The sequence below is a fragment of the Berghia stephanieae genome, chromosome 4 (genome assembly GCF_034508935.2).
Source record: "Berghia stephanieae isolate SIO BIC M18660-M18661 chromosome 4, UCSD_Bste_1.3, whole genome shotgun sequence".
Classification (NCBI taxonomy): Eukaryota; Metazoa; Mollusca; class Gastropoda; order Nudibranchia; family Aeolidiidae; genus Berghia; species Berghia stephanieae.
The window spans coordinates 34542159-34562470 of record NC_088363.1 but is presented as its reverse complement, the minus strand read 5'-3'; the positions used below and the strand labels follow the sequence as shown (position 1 = coordinate 34562470).

Here is a 20312-nt window from a genome sequence, read left to right as displayed (position 1 = left end):
GAGTAAATTTTAGTGGCGTAATAATTCAAGTCGGTATAGACAATAAAAATTTTTATATAGCGCAATATCCACTAAACGTGCTCAAAGTGCTTTACAAAGGGTCCCTAAATAACAGCAACATGCAACATGTAACATGTAGAACGAGACAGGAAGCCTGTTAGGCGATTTTACATTTTTTTCCGACAGAGACAACGCTGTTAACGACCAGGTACTCATTTTACATCTGAGTACGGTGAGAGAATGTGAGTGAAAAGCCTTTTCCCAGGACTCAACTATGCGCCGAGCGAGGCTCGAACCCAGACCTTCCGATCCCAAGTGTGTCATACAACAAGACACATAGCAGCAGATCTGAGTGGCGTAAGAATTCCACTCAGTATAGACAATACAATTTACCACAAGGCAGCTGATAAACTCTGAATAATTCGGAAAAAGGCCATTTCCCTCATGCGGCTATGTGGTCTTGTGGTATGATACTCGCTTTCGGATCCGAAGGTCTTGGGTTCGGGCCTCGCTCGACGCATAGTTGAGTCCTTGGAAAATGCTCTTTACTAACATTCTCTCAGGTGAATATTGAGTCCCTGTCCGTTAACAGCGTTGTGCTTTCCACAATATTTAAGAGATCCAATTTCCCAATCGCCAATGAGTCGACAGGGAGATCAGACAAAAACAATGACTACACGAAGGATCGATCTCGTTCTCTTTGCGTTTGAAGCGAGTGCACTATCAACTGAGATTTCGGGGTCATCGAAAAGAAAAATCCTCAGAAACAACAAACAAACTAAAATTGTAAAAAGGAAAACAAAAAAGCCTCCCAACCCCCCCCCCCCCCCCAAAAAAAAAAAAAAAAAAAAAAAAAAAAAAAAAAAAAAAAAAAAAAAAAAAAAAAAATTAAAAAAAAACCCCAACAAAATTAAAACATTAAAAAAATATAAAGCTCAGAACTTTTTCACATGGCATGTGATCAGAATATATAAAAGTCAAGACATGATCAGATTTATAATGATTTTATCTTCTGGATACACTTTTATGCTCGTCTGAGAAGTATTTCATAATGGCGTCCGCCATGGTTCCGAGAGTTTAGAACCAGTTACTAAGTTACTATACGTCATTACAAGGGAAGTGACGTCACGATTGTTGAAGCACATCTATTGTTAACATTATAGCCTGACACTAGAACCCTCTAAGACTTATAGTTTGACGTCATTTTAAAGGTTTTTGCAGCGTCTAGGAAGTTGTCGTTAGTAGAGCTCAAGGAAACAAGTGACCCCATTGGTTGAACTATTGAATACAACTCATGATTTGTTTTCTTTTGTGGCCAAAGACTCATCTTTCGACATCATTTTTGGTCAGTCAGGCTATGAGTGTGGTTATGTGGTCTAGTGGTATGACACTCGCTTTCGGATCGGAAGGTCCTAGGTTCGAGCCTCGCGCTCGGCGCATAGTTAAGTCCTTGGAAAAGGCTCTTTACTCACATTCTCTCACCGTACTCAGGTGTAAAATAAGTACCTGGCCGTTAACAGCGTTGTCTTTGTCCGAAAAATTGTAATATCGCCTAACAGGCGTCATGTCCCGTCCTACATGTTAAATGTTGCTGTCGACCAGGGACCCCTTGTAAAGCGCTTTGAGCACATTTAGTGGATATTGCGCTATGTAAAGCTCAATTTTTAACTTTTAAAAAATAAGTTAACGATGGCTACGGTTGAAGTCTATTGACCTACGTTCAATTCTGTGAAATGAAGTATTGTCATAATTATCTGGCGTGTCCTTGGGGACGTCGTGGCACTCTCTGTGCTGCAGGTCCAAAAGGGTGAACTGGGACATCTTCAAGTTGGCGTTGCGGGACAGCGGGTTGTCCTCCTCCCACATCAACTGAAGGTTGTGGTTTGAATATCCAACTGGACAGGGAAATGGAGAGAAAAAAAATCACGTTAATAATAAATTAATGTGCATTCTATAAGTGAGAAACCCCCCCCCCCCAAAAAAAAAAAAAAAAAAAAAAAAAAAAAAAAAAAAAAAAAACACCAACCCCCTCCCCCCCAAATAAAGGAAATAAAAAACTTGAGTTCTTATATAGATAGTATGCGCTCATCCTTCAATTACCATTCGATTAAAATGACCCCAATGTTGTTCTAGATTCAGATGAGGCCGAATTCATCCCTGAAGAACTAAGAAAAACTGCAGCGCCCTCAGTCCTAAGTCCTAAAGTCACAACAAGATCTTGACAGCTTCAAAACTCTGGCCCAGGTCCGTGACCAAAATGGAAACAATTCACAACATGGATGGAGAGAGCAGCTATAGATAGTATGCACTTGGCTAAGAAGCTCATAACATTGCCATCCAGAAGTATAACTTTCCAACACACAAAACTGTGTGTAGCCATTAACGTTTATAGTCTGGTTAATACAGATCAATGAGAATTACTCATAAAAGCGGATGGCAATAAATTATATCTTACCTTATCTTATCTTAAAGGCGAAAATATATTTCTTAATTCCTCGCATTATCTGTGTCATAATCTCCGTCTCCAAGCGCATATGATGTGATATGATACGAATAAAGTCGAACATCGACTGTAAAGGGTAGACAACACTACCACCAGGGTACTGTGAGAATTCTCATTAGTTATTCAGGGAACAATTATTGGATTCCGTGGGACAAAAATAATTTGTTACCGTAATGTCCTTACGGTGTAATTATTGACACGCAATGCGGCCATGTGGTCTAGTGCTATGGCATTCGCTTTCGGATTGGAAGGTCCTGGGTTCGAGCCTCGCTCGACGCATAGTCGAGTCCTTGGTAAAGGCTCTTTACTCACGTTCAATCTTGAGACCCTCTCTCTCTCTCTCTCTCTCTCTCTCTCTCTCTCTGTCTGTGTGTGCGCGTGTGTATATGTGTGTTTCCGTCTCAATATCTCAGTTCTTTGCTCTTTCTTTCTCTCTCTCTCTCTCTCTCTGTCTCTCTTCTCTCTCTCTCTCTCTCTTTCCTTCTCTCTCTATCTCTCTCTATGTTTTTCGTCGCAATATATCTCTTCCTTGCTCTTTCTCTCTCTCGCCCTCTCTCTCTCTCTCTCTCTCTCTCTCTCTCTCTCTCTCTCTCTCTCTCTCTCTCTCTCTCTCTCTCTCTCTCTCTCTCTCGTGTATGTAACTTCGACAAAACCGCATCACATAAGAATATTATTGTGATTGCCTTTACAAAATCCCAGAACGGTTTGCGAGCCAATAGTAAAAGAATAAACAATTTTTAAAAATATACCAACCAATCACCTTTCTCATCTGTGAACTCATCTTTTGATTAGACTAAAATGACAACGACTCAAATAAGTGACAACGTATACGACACTACTCTGCCGTACTCTGGAAAAACCCTTATTTAAAAAATTGGCCAGAAAACTCGTCCTTCAAATATCGATCGAGTGGTGATCGGACTTCGCGAAGTCCCAGGTTTGAGAGTTTTTTATTTCCAAGATGAGGGTCATTTAAATCGATCGATATTTGAAGGACGAGTTTTCTGGCCAAATTTGTAAATATGGGTTTTTCCAGAGTTCGGCAATATTTTCTACATTTCTTTTTTAAAACTAGGATACTTGTTTGACTCTCATAAAAACCCCATCAATTATTTATACGTTGTCAATTGGATTCTCGGCGTCAAACACAATTTGTTAACACTAATACTTTTAAACCTTAATTTCAAATAATTTTTTAACAATCCCTTATTCATCTCATACGGGAAATTGGTCTCTATTGGTCTACTCCAAGGGAAGATTGGAATAACCCAGGCGTCATTGCACTGTGATCCGGAAGGTCTCAGAGGAACAGAGGTTTTCGCCCCGCTTCAGGCACTTTCGTCTTTCTCCTTGGTCAAGATTATTAATCCCCCAATTTTTTCCACTTGGACAACATGGGTGAATTCCTGTTGACATGAGACATCCTGTTTGATGGATTATCTATATTCCTTCATGGAATGCCTGGGCCACGGGATCTTATTGTGACGTTGCGAAAGGGCGTAATTTTAAATTAATCTACAAGAGATACGTACAGCTTTTGATGTACAGACTGCAATTTTGTCTGTCGAATGGAAAGTTATGAAGGGCCATCTCACAGGTCGCTGTAACTGTAATCCTGAAATACACAGAAAAATATATTATAATAAATAATTATAGAATTTTCATTTTTTAAAGATTTGCACCGGTAATTCTGTGTTCGATGATAAGGATTCAACATTGGCTTTACGGAACAACATTAACCCCCAAACCTATTTCAAAAACAGAACAGATGGATTATTATCACTGTTTTTGTTTTGTTTTTAAGTGTTTACGGCGCTTGCAACACATTAAGGTCATATGAGCGCCAATAAAAAGGAAGAAAGAGGGATAGTAAAAAGTTCTAGAATTACAATTAAAGCATCCAAGAACTAGGCAGACAAAGGGGAATTGGTTCAAATAGGGAACAGATGTAGATTCTAAGAGCACATGATCAGTGTACTTGGTTTGAGATCACTAAAAGTCTCATCCAGACACAAGCACAGGTCCCTACTAAGAGGATACACTCAAATGTTTACAAATCATGAATAATACATAAACAAAACATAATACAGTGCATCAGAGAGATGATTTACAAGGAAAAAAAATATCATCTCCCAAAACTAACTATACATTTGACTGCTGTTTCCCTCCCAGCCAGTGTATCCGGTCAGGGCCTGGACAAATCCAAGTAATCTCATTCCAAGAAAAAGACAGAAAGCATGTTGGAAAACAGACATAGGGGGAGAGAAGACGCAGTATGTACCTCCCCGCCCACTATGGGAGGTCCGGAACCCCACCATGAGATTATTATTACTTCGGTCGAGTATCAAATAGAGGCTTAAAATTACGTCATCGTGTTTTGTTGAGAGAAGATTATTAATACTTGAGAGAGATTTAAAATTACGTCATCATTTTTGTTGTTGTTGCGGATGTGCTAGAATTGCGTAGAATCAATTATACTTGCAATGAAAGCCAACGGTCAAATTAAGGACTGAGTGTTACGACCTAGCAGATTTTTCTTAGTTTCAATTTGAGTCGAAAGGTGATAGAATTAGTCTTATATATAAAAAAGGTTTGCAAGTTACTCATATATCAGTCTGTATTTTTAAAAATGTATAATTTTTAGATTTGCCAGTAGGTTTTCCTGTGCTCGATGATGAAAACATAATATTGACAGTACAGAACAATATTGATCCCCAAGCTTATTAATACACACACATATATATATATATATATTAATATATATATATATAAATATATATATATATATATATATAATATATATATATATATATATATATATATATATATATATACACGGTTGAGGGGAATTGGCTACAATGAGGTGAGGATAATAGATTATATATATATATATATATATATATATATATATATCTATATATATAAAATTTATTATTATGTACATATATGTGACCCCTCGCCTCAAAACGGTATTATGTCGGGATGATTAAGATGCTGAAAATTGAATTTATAGCTAGAAATATCAGACTTGCGCTGAGTTTGTATGTTTTATTGAGGAGAATGGATACCATATTTTTTTTGCCAATACTCTTCAACAGTCGTAACGTCACTTCTTTCCTAATGACGCATGGTAACTTAGTAACACTGGTTCTAAACTATCGGAACAATGGCGGACGCCCGTATGAAATATTTCTCCGGTGAGCACAAAAGCGTATCCAGAGGGAAAAAACCCCTATAAATTTGATCATGTTTTGACTTTTACACATTCCGTTCACAAGGTATATGAAAAGTTCTAGCCAGCATGAAGAATAAAAAGTAATGATTTTCTTTGTTTAGAACCAAGTAGGCCGCCGTTGCCGGGCGACGTGATATCAGACTACCGAATCCAATTAGCGATCATTCCAATTTGTGACCAGTTTATATTAAATTTGACTTTATAACATAGTTTTCATCCCGACATAATACCGTTTTCAGACGATGGGTCACATATATGTTGTAGAAGTTGATCATAATTATACTTAAAATAATATATATATATATATATATATATATATATATATATATATATATATATATATATATATATATATACATTTCCTCAACCCAAGGCTAGATTTAACTTATTGAATCGAGTTATTCGTAAATGCGTAATGGTCTTATCATAATTCCTATTAAAACAACAAGTCACCTTATTGCGTGAAGAAATGGGTTAGAATGTAAGATGGAGTTATGGGCCCTTTTCTGATGAACTCAGAATATATTGTACGACTTTCCTCGAAGACGCATTATTTATGAATCTGAAGGTTCCAACATAACAACAAAGTCGGTGAGTTTTGATGAAAGGGCGAGCGAATTTTTTTCTTGTAATTACTATTAATGATACTAGAGGATATCTTCATTAAAAATAACAAAACAACAATGACAGCTTATGGTGATTACGACAACTCTTCTATGCTATATGGTACTTCACAATAACTAAAAATGTGACTTTTCGCTTGTTGTATGGGAAATACTGGACCTGGTGTTTTAAATATATATGTATTATATATATATATATATATATATATATATATATATATATATATATATATATATATATATATATATATATATATAAATTAGAGCATTTATAAAATAAAGAACAATAACAATAAACTAAGCTAAACATATGGGCAAGGTTTTTTTTTTACGTTATTCCCCTTTTTCTTCTTCTTCTTCTTCTTCTTCTTCTTCTTCTTCTTCTTCTTCTTCTCTTCCTCTTCTTTTCTTCTTCTTTTCCCTCCTCTGCTTCTTCTTCTTAGAGAGAGAGAGAGAGAGAGAGAGAGAGAGAGAGAGAGAGAGAGAGAGAGAGAGAGAGAGAGAGGTTCGAAAAGTACCCGAAAGACAGTAGTCATTGTGCTATTATAATTCAGAAAAGTGAGTGGAGCCGGCACTTATTTTGATAGCAACAAAAAACAAACAAACAAACGAACTTGAACTTTTATGTAGCGCAATATCAACTAATAAATGTGGTCAAGGCGCTTTACAAAGGGTCCCTGACCACAGCAACACTTAACATGTAGAACGAGACCTGACGCCTGTCAGGAGATATTATTATTTTTTTCCGGACAGAGACAACGCTGTTAACGGCCAGATACTCATTTTAACCTGAGTACGGTGAGAGATTGTGAGTAAATAGTCTTTTCCAAGGACTCAACTATGCGAAGAGCAAGGCTCGAACACAGGACCTTCCGATCCGAAAGCGAGTGTCATACCATTAGACCACATAGCCGCACAAGGAATAAGTTGAGAAAACAATAGAGAATACATTTTTTATCACAGCGATGGGGATTCAAACCCAGGACACAGACTTTTTACTGCATCCCCGCCTGGTCTAGGGAGGAACGCTCTACAATCGACGCTATCCACCACTTGAAAAAACCCCACTGGTTTCAAACGTATTTGTCCAATGGGAGCGATCTATATTCATGTTTCCGTCCAACCGAGTCATCAATCACATGTTTTGTTGTTGTGCAACGATTGGACATTTCTGAATGTATCTAAACACGCTGCTTTGTTTATGAAAGTTGTAAACATACCCATGAGTCATGATGAGCAAAATAACCAATGGGCATGATCTATATTAACTTTCCATGTGCTCGAGGTCATTGGTCACATTGCTAAATGTGCTCAAAGTGACCCACATAGTGAAAAGTGTTCACAGATTTTGAAATATCTAACATCGCGATTGGTCATTTTGTTCAGTTTGACACAGGGGTATGTTTACAACTTTCATAAAAAATGCAACGTGATTACATGTGTTAAGATATATCCAATCGTTGGACAGCAACAAATCATGTGATTGATGACCTGGTTGGACAAAAACATGAATATAGATCGCTCCCATTGTAACGTTGGATATTTCTTAAAGTGCGAACACTTTTCACTATGTGGGTCATTTTTAGCACATATTCCAATGCGACCAATGACCTTGACCACATGGAAATGTAATAAAGATAGTTTGAAGATGACGTCACTCAGGCCTTTGTTATTGTTTTTGCCATCCGCGTTTGTGAGTTGTTCTCACTAAACTGTATTAACCGGACTATAAAAGTTCATGGTTACACAGAGTTTGTGTGTTGGTCCGTTATACTTCCGGATGGCAATGTTGTGAACTCCTTGGCCAAGCGCATTCTATCTATAGATCATGCCCATTATCTTCAATGACGATCCTTACTGTGTATAAAACAGTAACGATCGTAAACTTATAGATAGTATGCAGATGACGTCACTCAGGCCTTTGTCATTGTTTTTGCCATCCGCGTTTGTGAGTTGTTCTCACTAAACTGTATTAACCAGATTATAAATGTTCATGGTTACACAGAGTTTGTGTGTTGGTCCGTTATACTTCCGGATGACAATGTTGTGAACTCCTTGGCCAAGCGCATTCTATCTATAGATAGTTCGAAGATGACATCACTCAAGTCTTTGTTATTGTTTTTTGCCATTCGCGTTTATGACTAATGCTCACTGAACTGTATTAACCCGACTAAAAACGTTCATGGATACACACAGTTTTGTGTGTTGGTCCGTTACATTTCCTGATGGCAATGTTATGAGCTTCCTAGCCAAGCGCAAAACTATCTATAGATAGAATGCGCTTGGCCAAGGAGTTCACAACATTGCCATCCGAAAGTATAACGGACCAACACACAAACTCTGTGTAACTATGAACTTTTATAGTCTCGTTAATACAGTTTAGTGAGAACAACTCACAAACGCGGATGGCAAAAACAATAACAAAGGCCTGAGTGACGTCATCTGCATACTATCTATAGATGGGGATTCGAACCCAGTACACCTACTTTTTACTGCATCCCCGCCTGGTCCTGGGAGGAACGCTCTACAATCGACGCTATCCACCACTTGAAAAACCCCCAGTTGTTTCAAACGTATTTGTCCAATTATTTGGAGTGCCTCTCACTACTTCCGGACGGCAATGTTGTGAGCTTATAAGGCAAGCGCACACTATCTATAAGTTTACGATGGTTACTGTTTCATACACAGTAAGGATCGTCTTATCAGTGGCGTGGCATGCTTACAGTATAATGTGGTGTCAGAATCAGAAGCGAGTGACTTAACCCCCTCCTTCCCAACTATAGGAAAATCGTCATATTCATTACGATACAACCAACATTTTTATTATTCAAATTTCTTTTGTACATCAGAGAAATTAAAGTAAAATGAACAGTGTGTTGTAGAGTAATGTTTTGCTAAGAAATTATGTATCGTAAGAACTTTTTGCTATTGTGTCTGAGTTATAAAAAAACTATTTTTGTGTTAGTTGGGAGTGAAGTTTTGAGGAAAATCCTGAAAATGGCTGGTAAGGAGAGAGTTAAATCATGCTATATTTGTAAAAACAAAAGAAAGAAAAAAAATATACAGAAAAGACTTCCTCAATAAATAAGTAAGAGGCGGTATTTACTATTTCTCAGTTTAATTTTTTTTAAAAGATGGACGCGGGGCCAGGCACCAAATCAACCAATATAGCCACGCCCCTGAGACTACTGTCTATCTTTAACGGATTAAAGTCAATATTCACAGAGATATTAAACGCCTCTTCTTGTTTGTAACAACTTGAGAGAGACAGACAGCTGTGTTGTGACTGTCAGTGTGTAAGAACTGGGTACACAATACACAACTCAAGAGAAAAGACAGCTCTGTGGATATAGATAGTATGCAGACGACGTCACTCAGGCCTTTGTTATGGTTTTTGCCATCCGCGTTTGTGAGTTGTTCTCACTAAACTGTATTGACCAGACTGTAAAAGTTCATGGTTACACAGAGTTTGCGTGTTGGTCCGTTATACTTCCGGATGGTAATGTTGTGAACTCCTTGGCCAAGCGCATTCTATCTATAGGCAGAATGAAGCTGACGTCGCTCAGGTCTGTTATTGTTTTTTGTTTTATTTTTGCCACCCATATTTATGAGTAATTCTCACTTAACTGTATTATCCAGACTATAAAAGTTCATGGTTATACAGAGTTTGTGTGTTGGTCCGTTATACTTCCGGATGGCAATGTTGTGAGCTTCATAGCCAAGCACATACTATCTATACAAATATTTGTAAGGCTCAGTGGTGGTCTTGCAATGTGACAATAAAATAAGATAAAATAAAGAAAATTCCCTTTATTAAAAAAATATAATGAGCTTTACAAGTGGCCCCTGGCCAACAGCAACTTTTAACATTTAGGACGGGATATAAGGCCTGTTAGGCGATATTACAATTTTTTAACGGGCAGAGACAACGCTGTTAACGGCCAGGGACCCATTTTACACCCGAGTACGGTGAGATAATTTGAGTAAAGAGCCTTCCACAAGGACTCAACTATGCGCGATTCGAACCCAGGACCTTCCGATCCGAAAGCGAGTGTCATACCACAAGACCACATAGCCGCACATTTATCCTATAGGTTAAATTTGTCTCTAGGGTCTTTCCCAAGGGAAGATGTAGAATAGCCCAGGCGTTAGCCGCAGTGCAGCGCCGTGCAATTTAACTAGGGCGAGGTGACTTGTTCAAGACCACACAGCGCAGCGGCTTGTGATCCAACTCAGTATCTTTCGGGTGGTACGCTTGGTTCGAATCCCGCTCATGGCCCATGTTCAAACTGAAAAAAAATGACCTAAATGATGTTTGATATATCGAAAACTGTGAACACTTTTTTCCCCTCATAATGTAGGTCATTTTAAGCACATTTTTCAATGTGTCCAATGCCTCGAGCACATGGAACAATAATTAGGATCGTCCCCATTAAGCTATGGGGATGCTCTTTCCTATAGAAGGAGCGAACTTGACGTCACTCAGCTCTTTGTTATTGTTTTTAGCGAGCCATTTTAATGAATAGTTCTCACTAAATTCTATCAATCAGACTATAATAGTTTAAGGTTACACATAAGTTTTGTGTCTTGGTACGTTACATCCGGTTGGCGGTTGTTTTGAGTGTTTCATCTAAGCGAATGTCATAAATAAAATTAACAATATTTCAATCAACAAATGCCAGGTGCAAAATCCCACAAAAATGATGGAATGACAAGGGAATGGTGATAAGGTAAACAACCCAATTATTAAAGTCAGCATCAATGATAAGGGAAACAACCCATTTATTAAAGTCATCATCAATGATAAGGGAAACAACCCATTTATTAAAGCCAGCATCAATGGTATGGGAGGGTTGTGGCTTTAGTTTATGATAGACACAAGACATGGTGTGGGCGTTACGCTTATCTCATTAGTACCAGCCACTACAATAAATCATAAGCGAATGTCGTATATATCTTGGCCTATTGTCAAACCGAGGCTATCCGGACAGCAGATGTAGATCCGGACAGATCCGGACAGATCCGGACAGTGTGTGTGTGTAGGGGGGGGGGCTACGTATTTTGTTGTAGTCATTAGCGTTCGTTCGTTCGTTCATAAAATGTTGTTTAAAAATTCGAGACGGTAATAGATAGAGTAATTACCTCTCTTCTTTGAAAATGGCTCCTCGTGCTAGGGGAAACAACCCAAATATTCACTCAGCTAACTATAAGCAAGACAAAGTAAAACCTAGCACCTTTAAGTATCTCTATTATGAAAAACAAACACCCTCGGACCCTCTACTAAGACCTATAACTAACCCTAATAGAAAAAAGAAATTCTCCTACCTCGAACTAATTCTTATAGAAACAAAAAAACAACAACCTAGGACTACTCTGCACTACCTTTCAATAAATACTTCAACGACAAAATGACGGAGGAGAGTCAAATAAATGATCAAATGTTACAGTGAATGACATAATCACTCGGATAGTGAACAGGTTTGAACTGAGATATTGCCAAGGCCAGTTAGCAGAGCAATTTTAATCAAAAGTGAGTTCTTGTCGTAAATGATTAAATCAACCTTTTTTGTACATCTTAGGGAAATATCAAAGTTTAATTTCACTTCTAAATATTTTTTACAGCTAGAACAGTTGAGAAAGTATGAAATTTGAGAAAAGTTGCTTGGATACTTTTCCCATACATCTGACCATAACGTCATGAAAAGAAAAATCACCCGATATACTTCAAATAAAGATTAAAATGCTCTGTTGAATATATTCTTTCAGAAATGAAAAAAAAAAATGCAAATCCAAATTTTCACCTTCCGACTGATTATGTCATGCACTGACACATATTATAAAATTAAAACCTTTCACTAATCTATCAAGGCCAAGGTTTGTTTTAGAGGTTTTTAAAAATGTTACTTTATATATATATATATATATATATATATATATATATATATATATATATATATATATATATATATATATTATATTGATAATTTGGATAAAACAAACACCCGACAAAAGTTCCACGGTGAAAATACAAATTAAAAGAAATGCTAGACTGACGAGCTTACGGCTTTCTCTCTTTAAAATGTATTTGTATTTGTATTTGTAAACAATAATAATAAAAACAATAAAGTAGAAAAAAGAGAAAGAAAAAAGATTGTACAAAGGGAATGATGGAGAGAGAGAGGGAGAGAGAGAGAGAGAGAGAGAGAGAGAGAGAGAGAGAGAAGAGAAAAGAAAAGAAAGAAAGAAAGAGAGAGAGAGAGAGAGAGAGAGAGAGAGGGAGAGAGGAAGAAAAAGAGGAGAACGGTAGAGAGAAAGAGAAAAAAAAAGAAAGAGAGAGAGCAAGAGAGAGAGAAAGAGAGAGCGAAAGAGAGAGAGAGAGAGAGGGAGAGAGAGATAGAGAAAGAGAGAGAGAGAGAGAGAGAGAGAGAGTGAGAGAGAGAGAGAGAGAAGGGAGGGAAAGACGAGAGAGAGAGAAGAAGAGAGAAAGAAAGAAGAAAGAAGAGAAGAGAGAGAGAGAGAGGAGAAGAGGAGAGGAGAGAGAGTGAGAGAGAAGAAGAGAGAGAGAGAGAGAGAGAGAAGAAAGAGAGAGAAGAAAGAAGAGAAGAGAGAGAGAGAGAGAGAGAGAGAGAAGGAGAGAAGAAAGAAGAAGGAAGAGAGATAGATAGATAGAGAGAAGAAGAGAGAGAGGAGAGAGAGAACGGGAGTGGAAAGAAGATGATAAGTGAGAGAGATGTGTGGATGAAATGAGTGAGGAGAGAGGGTGTTGTGAATAGATGACGGTGTGTAAGTGAGAGAGAGGGAGGATGAGTGAAAAGAGGGTAGAGGAAAAGACGAGAGAGAGAGAGAGAGAGAGAGAGAGAGAGAAGAACGAAAAGAGGCTAGGAATTGAAAGGAGAGGGAGCGTTCAAGGGCTCTAGATATTTAATTAGAAACCATAACAAGTCTGACAGAAGTGAACAAAGACCGAAACCCTCGTTTACTGTGTTTTGTATCTTTTATAAGAGTAATTTTACTAGATACCTTTATTGTAACATACAAGAAATTTATGTTATCAACGTCATGCTAAGAAAAATACAATACATTTTGGTGCTTCCGGTAAAAAAAATATAATAAATGCAAATTTCAGCAAAATTGAGCTTTGAGCTTTTTTTTATACAGAGCAATATCTACTAAATGTACTCAAAGCGCTTTACAAGGGGTCCCTTACCAACAGCAATACTGTTTGTGTCTCAAACGCCATAAAACCATTAAAATCAAAAACGAAAACTAATTTATTTATTTGTCTATCACTTATAAATTCAGAAAAATCAAAATAATATAAGTGAATAGATCCTCATTATTTTCGTGCGGGTATGTGGTCTTTTGGTATGACACTCGCTTTCGGATCGGAAGGTCCTGAGTTCGAGCCTCGCGCTCGGCGCATAGTTGAGTCCTTGGAAAAGGCTCTTTACTCACATTCTCTCACCGTACTCAGGTGTAAAATGAGTACCTGGCCGTTAACAGCGTGTCTGTCGAAAAATTGTAATATCGCCTAACAGGCGTCATGTCCCAAATTACATGTTAAATGTTGCTGTTGACCAGGGACCCCTTGTAAAGCGCTTTGAGCACATTTATTGGATATTGAACTATATAAGCTCAATTTATTTTATAGCACTTTGATCACATTTAGTGGATAATGCGTTAAATAAAAGCCAATGTCTTTTTTTTGTTTTTACCTCATCTTCTCCTCTGTTTTTTTTTCTTTTGTTTTTTTTTTTAAAAATTAGATAGATGTGTTTTGAACGCATTAAGTTTGTTGTGCTCTGTTCTATTGAACGCAATGGGAGGAGCTGGGTTGTGGTGGGTGTACAATTGCGCGACAAGATTGATACCTGTATCGCCGTACTCTGGAAAAAAAAACCCAAATATAAAAAATTGACCAGAAAACTCGTCCTTCAAATATCGATCGATTTATATGACCCTCATCTTGACAAAAACTCTCAAACCTGGGACTTCGCGAAGTTCCAGGTTTTAGAGTTTGTGCCAAGATTAGGATTTAAAATAAAATCGATCGACGAGTTTTCTGGTCAATTTTTTAAATATGGGTTTTTTTCCAGAATACGTCAGTATACAGCAAACAAACACATAAATACCGTAAGGAGATTTCTTTAATACGTAGGTACATCTTTTAGTTGTAATTGAGTGGATGTGTTGGACAAGACTAGCTAGATCTAATTTAAAAGGACCATGTCTTGAGGAGATAATGATTTGGAAGATGTATGGGGATAACAATCTTGCGTGAATGGTAGTCGCTTGAATCAAGGGGGTGGGGGCTAGGCGGGCTTAGGGTGGGGGGGGGGGGTCTATATTACCTTTCCATGTGCTTGAGGTCATAGGTCACATTGCAAAATGTGCTCGAAGTGACCAACATAGTGTAAAGTATTCACAGTTTTTGAAATATCTAACATAACGAACGGTCATTTTGTTCAGCTCGACAAATTATGGGTATGTTTACAACGTTCATAAATAAAGCAGCGTTTTTACATTTTAACCCTCTCCTTACCAACTATAGGAAAATCGCCACATTCGTTACGATACAACCAACATTTTTCTTATTCAAATTTCCTTTGTACGCCATAAAATTTAAAGAAAATGAACAGTGTGCTTGTTTTGTTAAAGAAATTATGCAAGAACTTAGAGCTATTACGTATGAGTGATAAAAAATCTATTTTCGTGTTACTTGGGTGTGAAGTTTTGGGGAAAATCCTGAAAATGACTGATAAGGAAAGAGTTAAAGGAATATCCAATCTTTGGACAGCAACAAATCATGTGATTGATGACTTGGTTGTACGAAAACATGAATAAAGATCGCTCCTATTGACTGGCAGCACGCTGGACAGACAAGTATTTGGAAATTTGGCGAGAAAACATGACCTGAAACATCGATCGATTGAAATAGCCACTCTCAAACCTGGGGCTTTTTAAGGAAGGCCTCGCGAAGTTCAAGGTTTCACACTTTTTTGCCAAGATGAGGGTTTTTAAAAAAATCGATAGATATCTTAAATACGTATGCGGCTATGTGGTCTAGTGGTATGACACTCGCTTTCGGATCGGAAGATCCTGGGTTCGAGCCTCGCTCGGCGCATAGTTGAGTCCTTGGAAAAGGCTCTTTACTCACATTCTCTCACCGTACTCAGGTGTAAAATGAGTGCCTGGTTAACAGCGTTGTCTTTGTCTGAAAAATTGTAATATCGCCTAACAGGCGTCACCTCTCGTCCTACATGTTAAATGTTGCTGTTGACCAGAGACCCCTTGTAAGCGCTTTGAGCACATTTAGTGGATATTGCGCTATATAAAGCTTAATTTTTTAAAAATTCCAGGGCAAGGCAGTTAAGTGATTAATCAAACAGATAACAAGTCAAATTTGCTGTGGTCTTTATCAGTTTTTATAGTTGTTGTGCGCTTGGCTTAGAAACTCAAAACATTGCCATACCTAAGTATAACGGACCAACACACAAAACTATGTGTAACCTTGAACGTTTATAGTCTGATTAATACAGTTTAATGAGAATTACTCTTAAACATGGATGGCAAAAAAAAAAATATAAATAAACAACCGCAAAAAGAAACAACAATAAATAACAAAGACCCGAATGACGTCAACTTCGTTCTATCTATAATGATTACTAATTTACGTGTCTTAACAAAAGATTAAGGGGTGCCCAGTGTTGTTTGAATAACATAGGAGAGCAAGAGGAGTTACTGGATAATTGATCACCTGAAACCGGAGTGACTTTTGTTTGTTTGTTTTTAAGGGTTTTACGGCGCTTGCAACACATTTAGGTTATATCAACGCCAGTAAAAAAGGAAGAAAATGGGATAGTAAAAAGTTCTAGAATTACAATTAAAGCACCCAAGAAAAGGTAAGACAAAGGGGAATTGGTTCAAATAAGAAAAAGGTGTAGATTCCAAGAGAACACTATCAAAGTACTGAATTTGAGATCCTAAACGTCTCATCCAGACACACATAGGTCCCCACTAAGAGGAATACACTCAAATATTTTACAAACCATACATAGTATAAAGAAAACATAATACAGTGCATAACAGAGATGATTTAAAAGGGAAAAATATAATATCCCAAAATTAACCATACATTTGACTGTTTCCCTCTCAGCCAGGGCATCTCGCCAGGACCAGGACAAAACCAAGTAATCTCATTCCAAGACAAAGGCAGAAAGCAAGTTGGAAAACAACTATAGGGGGATAGAAGACGCAGTAAGTACCTCCCTGCCCACTTTGGGAGTTAACTAGATTAATGGGTGCCCAGTGTTGTTTGAAAAAATAAGAGAGCAAGAGGAGTTACTGGATAATTGATCACTTGAAACCAGAGTGACTTTTAAAAGGAACGATCTATTTCATTTAACCATGCTTGGTTCCATCCAGTCATTTAATTTGGCACTTTGCAAAATGTGCTTAGAGTGACTACATAACAAAACTTGTTCAGAGTTTTTGAACTATCCAACATAACAATAAGCCATTTTGTTCAGCTTGACTCATACGACATATTATAGGGAATGAGATTAGCGGAAGAGTAGCTTCCCTTGATTGGACGTCACCCATAGTCTGTGATGTCACCGGCGAAAAGTTATTAGAGAGAGAACGTCATATTGGTTCTGCGCATGCGTCTCTCGTCCTCGCTTCCGGTGAAAGTGGCTTGAGACACTTCAAAACCAAATTGACGTTCTCTCTGTAAGGTGACGTCCAATCAAGGGACGCTATTCTTCCGCTAATCTCATTCCCTATATGCTTATTACTTTAATAAACAAAGCAAAATGTTTACATTATTTAATTCAATAAAAGTCTTATTGTTGGAGAGCTACAAATCACGTGATCGATCACTGCGTTGGACGAAAACCTGGATAAAGATCGCTAAGTCAATAAAACTTATTGAAAATTAAATTTGATGCCAGAATACATGATGTAAAGGATTTCGAAGTGATATTTAATCCGCGTGACGTTCATTTGGTGAATAATAGTAATAATAGTAATAATAATAATAATAATAATAATAATAATAATAATAATAATAATAATAATAATAATAATAATAATAATAATAATAATAATATAAATAGTAATTATAATTTTAATTAAAAATAATAATAATAATAATAATAATAATAATAATAATAATAATATAATGATAATGATAATAATGATGATGATAATAATAATAATAATAATAATAATAATAATAATAATAATAATAATAATAATAATAATAATAATAATAATAATATAATAATAATAATAATAATAATATAATAATAATAATAATAATAATAATAATAATAATAATAATAATAATAATAATAATAATAATAATAATAATAATAGTATTAATAATGATAATAATAATAATAATAATTATAATAATAATAATAATAATAATAAAAATAATATAATAATGATAATAATAATAATAATAATAATAATAATAATAATAATAATAAATAATAATAATAATAATAATAATAATAATAATAATAATAATAATGATAATAATAATAAGCACTTATTATAGCGCTATTCCCCGTCCAAACAGGCACCAAGCTCTTATTAAAGTTATCTAACTATAGCGGCTACAATTTTTATATCCGAAACAAAATTACGAATTTTACAATTTTCAAATAGGCAGCTCTGCAATAGCTATTTGAATTAAATTTTTCTGGCCAAACTTTTAAAAAAACATTTTTTTTTTGGTCATTATACTGCCGTAAAGTTACTAGAATGTTACTATTCGTGGAAATGGCCTGAAATCAGATTTTAAAAATTGGTCAGAATACTGTATAAAACTAATATATAAAAAAATATTTTCGTTAGTTGTAAAACGGCAGAGTAAAGACGACACGTTAGCACCAGAAATAGAACCGAAACGTCACGTTCAAATATAAATAAATGAGTAATGTACTATTTCAACAATACGCAAATAGGCGAAGTCACGCCCAAATGGCAGCAATAGTGTAAGATAGAAATCTGGATAAGTGTGCATGAAATGTGCCAGACAAAACAAGTAAGAAAAATTCAAAGAAAATTTTTTTAAAATCGCAAAACATCAGTCAACCTTCCTATTAAAACAATAAATAAACTTTAAAAATGAGCTTTATATAGGGCAATATTCACTAAATGTGCCCAAAGCGCTTTACAAGGGGTCCTTGGTCAACAGCAACATTTAACATGTAGGACGGGACATGACGCCTGTTAGGCGATATTACAAATTTTCGGACAAAGACACCGCTGTTAACGGCCAGATAACCTCATTTTACACCTGAGTACGGTGAGAGAATGTGAGCAAAGAGCATTTTCCAAGGACTCAACTATGCGTCGAGCGCGAGGCTCGAACCCAGGACCTTCCGATCCGAAAGCAAGTGTCATAACACTGGACCACATAGCCGATTGCCGGTCGGACCCGCTACCATTACACAACAGAGGCTCCCGATATCGGTGCCTGCTCCTCAATTTCTTGCTTATTTTGATATTTTCCATAACTTTAGTTTACTTTGTGAAATTCGAAAGGCAAAATTTTGATGACATGTTCAAAACCAGACGTTTGGAGATGTCTCTGTTGCCATGACAATGGGGGACGGCATAGCAATGAAATTAAGTGTTTCTGCTGCAAGACGTGTTGTCGGTCATAATTGATTTGCTTTCACAAAGTTTGAGTTTTCTTTTTTTATATAAGGTACTTATTTGCAGGTCTGATAACCCAATTCCTTATGGGTTCATCGTTCATTGTTGTAATGAAAATCTCAAAAAATGACGCAAAAATATTGACCATTAGAACAACGTTAAACTAGGCCCATAATTGCGTTAGGATATCAGATCCTCATATATGTACACGTCGATAAACCTACACACTTTTTCATATCTTTTTCTCACAACCAATCATGACCAATTTTCAATACGCTTCAACAGTCGTAACGTCACTTCCCTCGTAATGACGCATGGTAACTTAGTAACACTGGCTCTAAACTATCGGAACTATGGCGGACGCCCTTATGAAATATTTCTCCGACGAGCATAAAAGCGTATCCAGAAGAAAAAAACCCATAAATCTGATCATGTTTTGACTTTTACACATTCTGATCACAAGACATATAAAAAGTTCTAGCCAGTATGAAGAATAAAGAGTACCGATTTTCTTTGTTTAGAACCACGATGGCCGCCGTTGCTGTGCGACTTGACATCAGACTATTGAATCCAATTGCCAGTATTTTTCGATTTTACATTGCCGTATTGATACATTTTTCCTGACATTCAAATTTGTGTAAAACTGTCTGTGAATGATACAATCCAAGCTATAACATGAGATACTGTAATTATAAACTATTGTATAAGGCATTTAAACGATAAAGGATAATTCCTATTTCAAACTTCTCCTTACCAGTCATTTTCAAAATTTTCCCCAAAACTTCACACCCACTCAACACAAAAACAGACATTTCTTACTCAACAGAAAAGCAACAAGCACATTATATACATAATATTATTTGACAATATGAGCTCTATTACAGAATGTCAAGTTTTTACAGCTATAGCAAAAAGAATGAAATCTGGATGAGAAAAGTGACGGCTGCATCGTAACAAATGTGACGATTTTCCAATAGGTGGAAAGGAGAGGGTTAAGCCATTAGTAAGGTAAGATAAGATAAGAACCAGGACTTCCAATTTTGTCACGTTAACAAAACCACCAATAAAATATTCCATTCCTTTTCTTTTCTGCCCATATTTCCATCGTGATATTTATGTATCTTTGTTTGCCCACTTTATACAATTACGCATTCTGTCGTACTCTAGAAAACATGTGTGTAAAATTTTAGCCCGAAAACTCGTCCTTCAGGTATCGATCGATCCAAATGACCTTCATCTTGGCAAAAACTCTCAATGGACTTAACAGAGTCTCAGATTT

The 20312-nt window shown here is 36.5% G+C and overlaps 1 protein-coding gene across 2 annotated transcripts in view; it reads right to left on the bottom strand.

Annotated features, from left to right (window-relative positions):
• LOC144970468 (glycine receptor subunit alpha-2-like) overlaps positions 1–20312 on the bottom strand; it is a 256826-nt gene that overhangs the window by 19465 nt on the left and 217049 nt on the right. For both annotated transcript variants that reach the window (XR_013644965.1, XM_078910149.1), the window contains exons 7-8: positions 4036–4118; positions 1719–1895 (exon numbers count right to left, since the gene is read on the bottom strand). Coding sequence is in view for 1 of the 2 variants with exons in the window: in XM_078910149.1 (XP_078766275.1) it covers positions 1719–1895; positions 4036–4118 (260 nt within the window). In the remaining variant the exon portion in view is untranslated. The remainder of the gene's footprint in view (positions 1–1718; positions 1896–4035; positions 4119–20312) is intronic.